General features: G+C 37.7%; 1 protein-coding gene across 1 annotated transcript; it reads right to left on the bottom strand.

Moving 5' to 3' along the window:
• Positions 1 to 1685: 1685 nt before the first annotated feature.
• On the bottom strand, positions 1686 to 9452 carry LOC117402860 (octopamine receptor 1). Its single transcript, XM_034004440.3, has 3 exons — positions 7382 to 9452; positions 5854 to 6014; positions 1686 to 3991 (listed from the first exon to the last, which is right to left on the bottom strand). The coding sequence occupies exons 1-3, from the start codon at positions 7578 to 7580 to the stop codon at positions 2741 to 2743; spliced, it is 1611 nt and encodes a 536-aa protein (XP_033860331.2). The 5' UTR covers positions 7581 to 9452; the 3' UTR covers positions 1686 to 2740.
• Positions 9453 to 9476: the final 24 nt, after the last annotated feature.

Here is a 9476-nt window from a genome sequence, read left to right on the forward strand (position 1 = left end):
ATCTAGGGAACATGTTTTTTTAAAAATATTTGTTTGCATTGTCTTGAATGTGTCATTTTTACTGAGAAATACAAACAGCCAAGTCTACTCACAGCACCCACAGTTATTTAGCATTTTAATAATTTATCAAGAACATGTTAGTTTGATGAGAACGCACCTGGGTGTACTTGTAACTACAGCATAAAGAAACTAAACACTAGATAACAGTTTAGTCACTGCCTTCCAGATAAAGTAAACATCCAACACTGTTTCCCATTGTCATTTTACAATGGCAATAGCAAATATACGAACGTATTCCTCTGGAATTATTGTAAATATGAGAGTAAACCTTTGTAAGGAACTATTTAAAAAAAGTTTATAAAGTACAAACTTAGATTCCATTTGCTCCAGCAACTGCTTACTATTACACTTTGTAATGCAAAGGAAAATCAGCTAAATAAATATATCAGTTGTTTTTGTAACAACATTACAGCACTACACATTTTTCAATTTTAGGGAGGATTTTGATTTATCTTTTTTTATTTAATGTTTTATTACAAATATCATCGAAGATCTGTCAAAGCTGATCTTTCAAAATGCCATAAATATGGGTTATAAATAAATTATAACCCTTTTACACTTATGAACACATTTGGACCATCGTCCTGGCAAAGCAGGATTTTTCCAGTATTAGGGAAAGCTTTATAAATTCAGAACCCTTTTCAATCCTAGAACTCAATTACATTCTTGTGAGTCGGCCTGCTTTTTAATTATTATCGTCTATTCTAGGTTGACAGTAATCAAGGAGAGGGTTGTTCCGTTGTCCATGCTGAAAAAAGACACAGACTATGTCAAGAACCAATAACAAATCAGGGGCTTACTTAGGTGCTACAAGTGACCAATAAAAAGCGATTAAGAACTAAATCAGTTCATAGATCCTTATAGCGCAGGCTTACAAAATAAACAGGGTGGGGAAAACTGCCCGCAAACACAGAACATTTGAAGTCAAAGACAAGGGCCCCTGCTGACTTAACTTGAGTGGGCTGTGATGTAGAAGTGAGGCTGGGGTGCTGTTTTCAGATTAGCTAAACTCTACTTTTAGAATAGGGGGGAATAACATTTATGCTTGAATTAAGCACATGGCACATGTTGACTGGCGAATGCCAGCGGACATCAAGAGCCATTACACATCGATTTCCTCCACCCTGTGTAAGAATTACTAAGGGTCAAAGGGTTTAGTAGAATGTTCTTTTTTTTCTTAGATTTGCACTGAAACGTATTTTTTATTATCCTTGTTATTTTTTGAGCTGGCCTCAAATAGACACTTTTACACTGGGAGACCTGAACCTGAGATAAGGAAGTTAAAGCTATGCCGACAGAGCAAGGCAATGTAAAGCCAGCAGAGGCTGCTGTGAGCATGGAACAATGGAATGCTAAAAGGGATTGTATGCTTTAGAATTAGCTTCAAACATTCTTATATTGTTTTTGATCAATAAGGTGAATAAGACACACAGGTGAGTTGTATTTTTAAGTCTGAAGACAAGCTTATGGTGAAGTGACTATGGAAGTGCCATTTTACTGTTTTGAGCTTTGTTAGCTTACTAAGTGATCACAGATATACTTTGTACATTTCATTTTTTATATATTTGCACCACACATTTGATCAAATTACTGTATGTAGAGTGATAAATAAATCAGAGAAACAAACATCTGCTTTTTTTTTTTTTTTTTTTTGCCAACAGTTTTATGAGAAACAAAATCATACTATTTTATAATGTGTATCTCATAGACTAGTGTCTTCTGGTTTTCATTCCACCTGAGTTCTCAATTGCTTCATTGAACCAATTATTTTCTTAATTGGTCAACACTCATTTTTTTCCCAGGTCTTTAACCATTGATGACTTAAAGATACCCAGCAAACCTGCAGGACTATGGCTGTCCAGGACCAGGATATTGTTCCATTGAATAACCCAACCTGTCACCATTACCAGCATTATTACTGTGATGGGAGATATTTCTGTTCCTTGCTTGTTTTTTAATGTAAATTTAAGAATTATATTTTAGTATAAAATTGAACATGATTATGGGGCCCCCCATCCTTATAATGGCAGAATGATGTTTAACTACCATGCTTGGTTCTATTGGGAAACTTGGAATATTCTCTTTCTTAGACTATTTAGAATATTCAAATTCTTATACTTGTCAGTATTTTATAGGTTAGATTAATGTCTGTCATCAGTTTTTTTTCACTTATATACATTTTACTTAAGAAAAAAAAAAATATATATGTGTATATATATATATATATAGGGTGATAAATGAGTTAGAGTTTATGCAGTACATACAATATTATTATTTTACATATGACAGATTTACAGTAAATAATGTCAATACCTGATAGAAAAAAAAAAGTTCTCAAAATCATGCCTATGCTCCAAGTACATCACAAGTGTAACCCCCCACCCCGACCCCCCTGCAACACCCTGCCCCTATGTGTAAGAAACGCATCACAAGACACAAGAAATACCATATAGAACAAATGTATTTATTTCATCCACTGGAGAGCAGTGTTGCAGGGGGAACAGAGACGAGAGCTTTTGAGAGCTCACAGAGGACGCAGTGGTGTTTTTGACTACACAGATTCAAAGCAACAAGAATACATTACTTAACACAACTGTGTGCTATTTCATACCCATACCATGTTGCTCTTTAAGGTGGAAGAAATAAATGCATGCTCCATAATAGTCAAGTTTCCTGCCAGTCATTTCTCATGTTCCACCTTAACTGTTATTTTTCCGTAAACAAAAGTTGACGGTATTTCACATACTGTTACAAGTGGCAAAACCTGCCTTTCATTTTCCAAGTGATTTTTAGGAACTTGCAGTTGGGAAAGTGCCTCAGGGTTTAAACAAGCACAGTCTTTGGTCCTTTCCTCTTGTATGTTTTGTGGGTAAGTGCCTGGAGGGAGCTGGGAGAAACTCCCTGGTAGATAGTTGTGAAGGTGATCTTTGCACCCCGCCGGTACAAAGGAGTCAACGGAGAGCGCTGGAGAGTTGCAGCACCTGCCACGGCAAACCACAGCGATATTAGAACTGCCTCTCGGCTTCATAGAATGGTGGACTTCCTGCACTTGGTGCTCCCCTGTGTGCCTGCTCATCTTTGCTTTCAGTTTCTGGTGCAGGTTTTTAAGGGCTTTTTGGAAGCGCTTGCTGAGCAAGGCGTAGAGCAGAGGATTGATGTCAGAGTTGAGCAGAGCCAGCCAGTACACAAGCGTTATGACGTTTGAGGGGATTTGCGTGGGTTCCTGAGTGGTAGCAGTTTCAATGGCCTGCACCAATGACACGACAATAAAGGGCATCCAGCAACAGAAGAAAGCAAATATTACAAGGAAGAGGCGGAAGACCCCATGATGCTCCCTGCTGTGGGAGCCGTGCCTGGAGAATATGCCGTGGTGGGCCTTCCCAGGTTTTGAGGCACCATGCAAATGAAAAGAGGCGTCCGAATTGCTCGGAGCGCTGTCTGAGGGAAGCTCGGGTAACATTTTTGAATTCACGTAGTAGATCAGCTTCAAGAAAGTTGGTTTCTCCCTTTCTGACACGTTTGGGCCGTTTCTTTGTAGATGGTGTTCCATGTCGTGGATCCTTCTAGCGTGTCCTCTAGCGACTTTGACTATCTTAACGTAACAGAACACCATCACACAGGCAGGAAGCAAAAATGAAAACCCAGCCACGAATCCTGTGTAGCTGAGGCTGGTGGGCCACTCCACAGAACAGCTGTACATGGGTGGGATGTAACCCAGGTTACTCCAGCCCAGTAGTGGGGGGCAGCAGGTGATGGCAGCTTGCAGCCAGATCCAGACCACAGCAGCAACATTTCTCCACACAGTGCTCTGAGAACTATAATGTAAGCAGTCTATGATGGCGTGGTAGCGATCCAAGGCGATTGCAGCCAGAGTAAGAATGGAGGCTGTGCAGTACACAGAAGATGTGTAGCCGACATAGTAGCATAAATCCTGCAACATCAAAAAGCCAAAACTAATTACTTGTAAAACTCATAAAGCAATGCTAAGCATTCAGGCTTTTTTTTCTAGAAGGTTTCATAAGCTGGCTGATACAATTCTGGGGAACGTTATAAATGCTTCAGATACCTGAGATCAGAAAATAAATAACTGAGCTACCATAAAACTACTTTAAATGGGAAGATGTGTTGATGTACTTCTAGAATTAATTAATTACCCTTACCTTACTGATGAATAGATTGAATCAATTTTGAAGCAAGTGTAAAATCCCGACAACATCAGCATTAACTGAACTTTTTTCAGAGAAGCCATACTCGGTGCCTTTGAGGCAATTAAACATTTCTACGATTCTATCCGTGTTTAATAGATGTATTCATAGATCATGTTTTTCATTCATTTTTTTTTACTTGCTAAGTTGTACCCTGTACATCAAGACATTGTCCCCACTGTGGATCCCAAAATAACGTACATACTGGATGTAAAAAATGAACACATTGTCCTAGCAGTACACCCATTAATGTACACACAGTATAAACCTTATGCACATAAGAGTGTCAGGAATTACAGTTTTAATTGAAAACATTCTCACAAACTTGCTAAAAAAAAAAAAAGAGGATGTTGGAAGATATTGTAAATAGTTCAAAAACCAGATAATAAAAAAGCACAAACAGATAATAAAAATGTGTCTCCATAAACGACTTTGGAAATAGCAGAATCTGAAGTTTTTATTACTTTTAAAACACATTTATTAAGCTAACTTAAAGGGTACGATGACATTCTTGATGAATGATGGTTTTATGCTGGTTTTTGACAAACATCATAATTTCCAGTTGGGTGTTCTGCTCCTGGTTTCTGTGCTGCACTTAATAAAGTATTGGTTGTGTTTTAACTTTGTCAACTCCTTTATAGATTTTAATCAAGACTTCAGTCAAGCCCCACCACCACACTTCTCTTGTTCAAGTCTAAATTCAGCGTGTGGCTGTTTCTGAGGTGGATGAATGACCAAGCTGATACCAGCAAACCAATTATACCTCAAGAACTGAGAGGCATCAGCACATGCAAGCCAGTGAATGATATGCTTGTTTGTATCCACAGTAACAAACACACAGGTTTTATTTTACAACCTAATATGTTCATTTTATTTTAAATAAATACTTGTATTACATTTTTAACACAAACATAGTCTCAAATATATAACCTTAACATTCATACATGTCTAAATCTAAACTCATACAAATTAGGAATAGTATGTTACATTTTTTTTAAAGTCACTGTAGTAAAGACAGTAATATCTATCATATGTATTTTTGTTCCACATTTTAAGGAATTGATTACATTTCCCTGTTTAGAGACTCTCCAGCTGTAATACATATGGCATTATAGATGTTTCCATTCTGTGAAAGTTTGACATTTCTCTCCTTTACAGTGTTTTAGGATTATTATTTTTAAACTACCGCTCTGTTAAAAATGCTAATGCCTTTTAGAAGACAGAAATCTAGCAAATGCTTTCCCAGCGTTCTCAATATGAGCACGGGGGTCTAATGCGCGCACCTGCGCTCTTCCCTTGGCGCTTCTCTGTGCCGTGCTCTTCCTGGTTGCCAGGGGACGCAAAATAAAATAGACCTGTCGTACGTCACGAAGCCAAAACACTTGATTAATAATATGATTGGTAACTTCCTGCTGTCAGTTTAATCTGTGCTAGCAAACGCATTGTTGTATGTGCACTGCTCTGTGCCTAATCATCCTCTCCACTTTACACGCAGAGGGTATATTTGTTCTAGTTTTCGGAAGGAGACAATCGTTTTGGGAAACTCCAAGAGGAAAATAAATATATCTATAAATGTATATATACTTACGGTAGAATGGACCCATCCGTCGTACATCACTGTCAAAGCAACAAAGGGCATGACCCCGATCCCGATGAGGCAGTCACTTACAGCCAGGTTAATGATTAACACGGAGCTCACCGAGTGGAAATTCTTCGTAACTGCAACAATGATAATCACCAAAATATTACCTGTAGATCAAAGACCCGCACAGCATTAGTATTATTGAAACTACAATACCGCTCTAGAAAAGTTCTTAAACTTCACATGGAAACACCTGTGAACTTCATGAAGTTGTTTCTCTCCCATGGCTGATTAAGTGTTCTGATATACTTGATATAAAACTTTTTTTTTTTTTTTGCATGTACACAAAAATGATTTATTGCAGGTCGTTTCAGACAAAATCCCTTCTGCTGTGTAAAAGGAAAAGTAAACAGTGCAGTAAACTTGATAAGCTGTGGACGATATCAGGATTAAGTCAGAATACAACATACATGCTTCATCTCCCTGTTGAAATTCAGTTTCAGTCGCGATGGGTAAGACAGCAGACCTAGACAGACCGGCTGCGTCATAGACTGCACAATCTACAGCTGTTTTTACAATGAACGGTAAACAGTGGTGATTAGCTCGGCTTCCTGAAGGAACTGGAGAATAATCACAGACCAATGGTCAGTACGGTAAGCGCCCGGAGCGATTTAAACACATTCCAGACTCCGAGTCTCATCGAATCAAAGCCTTCCTGGCTCCCCATAGTGATCTTACACACTATTCATAGCTACAGCAATGATATGTCCAGCAGCCCCTGTATATCTACCAGTAACATGTCCTGTATGTTTTATTATGCTGTGTGCATTGTGTTTTCTGTAAAGCACCTTGGGGTCCATGACATAAGATGCTATATAAATGAAATGAAATAAATAAAAATAAAATACATCACGTGGTCCATGTGAAACCCCCCCATATTAAATTAATGAATGGACCCAGATCCACACGTGCTGTGGCTCGTCGTCTTGGGTGCTCACAGCCAGCAATTTCAAACCTGGCGAGACGGTATAACCAGATACACTCTGTCAACGGTGGGCCACGAACTGGGAGAGCAAGAGTCACAACACCTGCCCAAGATCGGCAGATCATTTTGCAGCATCTTCGTGATGTCAATTGTTAATCAGCACAATACAAAGTCACTGCACCTTTCGATCACATGTAGCCTAGTAAATTTTATCCAAATATAAGTGATAAGTTTCTTTTGATGCTCAAATGTTTCTTTTGATTCTCTCTCTCTCTCTCTCTCTCTCTCTCTCTCTCTCTCTCTCTCTCTCTCTCTCTCTCTCTATATATATATATATATATATAATTTTGTTTTTAAATAATCTGGGCATAGATGTACGTATGAATACTGTAGAAATTATGTTGTTAGTCTCAGAAATATATGGTTACACAAATGTACAGAAAGCTACTTTCAATTAATGCCATTTAATTATTAATAGTATGTTTTTTTTATATATATAAAAACAATAATATTATTTAAAATCCACCACGGAAAAGGAAAATAACATACCTGTTACGGCTCCTAGACACATTAGGATAATAAGAATTTCTAATAGGAGTCGACCACAGGTGGAAATGTTCAGCTCTGTATACGATCCATTGATATTGAAGATGGTAATCGAATTGCATCCGACAGGCTCACTGTTATTACTGGTGTTGTCCCACGAATAACATGAATCCACGAGTGGCGACACCAATGTGCTGTTCATCTTAACTGATGTTTTATTATCCGGCTATAGCACAAATTTACCGCAACGCAAGGACGTCTTAATTTTTAACTTGTGCTCAGATAGTTGACAGATCACGTTATGCGCCCTTGTTTCTCATTAATAGGATAACATTTCTATTTACCATTCTTGTTAACTGTTACTTATCAAGCCTAACAGCAAAAAGTATTATTCCCAAGTTTTAAATAGTCCAGTGACGTGTCCTTTCCAGTTTCACCCCGGGGTGGAATTTTTCTTGGTGCAGTGTGTCCACTTTCATAAGCAGCTCTCACCTGCCGTCCACGCGCTCACCACTCTCATGCAAGTGCGGCTGATTGAGAAGGAGGGACCACCTTCTGAAACGGAAAGACACGCCGTACCGTGAAGACAAAATCCACATTACATTTGAAAGAAAACGTTGGGGTCGCCCAGCTTTCAAATGTTGTGTCGCAAACCGTTCATAATAAAAATATCTGGAGTTCTAAAGAAATGGCTATGAATTCTTATTTGTTGAAACTTAACCATGTTTAATATTTATTAATCATTTACACGAATTTTGATTATTTTGTCAGTATAACATTTATTTTAAAAAAAACGTTATTAAAAATACAAATTTGACCTCAAATATGAATACGATTTTAACAACTTTCTTATCTAATAATTATATAGACATTTATTATATATCTTATTGTATTTATTTGCTCAGAAAATAAACCAAGACATTATACCAGGAAAACGACGCATTGCGCCTGCATCATTTATTATTTGTAAGTACAATACATAAAATACAAAATCTCATCTCATGCTCCATTTGTTTAGTATCCCCCTGGGATTTTCTCTACAATTTGCTTAATTATTTTTTTTGCTGATGTCTGCTCCCATATGCAAACAGACCCATTGTCTCTTAAGAGCACATGACATTGTACAATTAGCTTCAGTGTCACCATGCTTTGAGTGTGCAAGATGAATCTGAGCATGATTAAAACCAGATCAGTTTATCAATCATTTCAATTTAAATCAATGTGCCTTGTAGTTTAGTAGAGATGTTATTCAATGTAATTCAAGCCATTGGTTATGCCATTACCTGCCCAATTACAGCTCTTTGAGGTTCAATTTCCAAGGCAGACATGTTTATCATTGTGATGAAAAACATGTCACACCATTCCAACTCAATGGCTAAAATTTGACCAAATAACGGTGCCACAGTACCATGTTGATATAAATAGAATGATATCAATGTAAAGTTCCGTTTGACATTTACTGATAGATGCCAACAGCTTTTACGTTGTCCGGTACACCAGTTGTCCATCCTAGTGCCCACCAGAATGCCACTGAGCAGATATAAGAGCTGTCAAGACTTTCTAGACCTCCTAACATCTTGTGGACTCAACACCATGCCTACTCACGTGTCCTAGTCTACAAATCACTGAATTGGCTGGCTTGGCATTTGAATTAGTTGGATAAATATATCTGTAAACCTTAAAGCTCTATATACTACAAGGCAATATTATAAAAAGATCACAGATGCAGGTCCACCTGAACTAGAATGCGTTTGTGCATTTCTTAGTATAACCACAAGAACATTCATAGCTAAACACTTGTGGAGGCATAACTATTCCAGAAGTAAACAGATGATCTTGAAGGTGGAATCATAACACCACATGTTCTTACTGATCCTAATGTTCTTATAAAGAATATAATGTTGCATTAAACTGTAAAAATTGGACTGTCTCTTGCAATTTCAACCAAAAGTGTGTATCCCAGTTTTAAATACTACTGCAATTGATGGACAAATACTGTAGAACGTACGATGTCGATAGGAGGCACAGAGCTACAGCAAAGCAGTTATACCCAAATGCAATTTGCATCATTTGCAACAAACCTTACTAAATCTGCTCT

The sequence above is a fragment of the Acipenser ruthenus genome, chromosome 5 (assembly GCF_902713425.1).
Source record: "Acipenser ruthenus chromosome 5, fAciRut3.2 maternal haplotype, whole genome shotgun sequence".
Lineage (NCBI taxonomy): Eukaryota > Metazoa > Chordata > Actinopteri > Acipenseriformes > Acipenseridae > Acipenser > Acipenser ruthenus.

Excerpts from the sequence above, each read along its gene's own strand:
- LOC117402860 (XM_034004440.3), bottom strand. The coding sequence starts at position 7,580 with ATGAACAGCACATTGGTGTCGCCACTCGTGGATTCATGTTATTCGTGG. Across the intron at positions 6,015-7,381 it reads GTGTCTAGGAGCCGTAACAG|GTAATATTTTGGTGATTATC; the intron begins GTATGTTATTTT and ends TTTGATCTACAG. Across the intron at positions 3,992-5,853 it reads ACGGATGGGTCCATTCTACC|GATTTATGCTACTATGTCGG; the intron begins GTAAGTATATAT and ends TTGATGTTGCAG.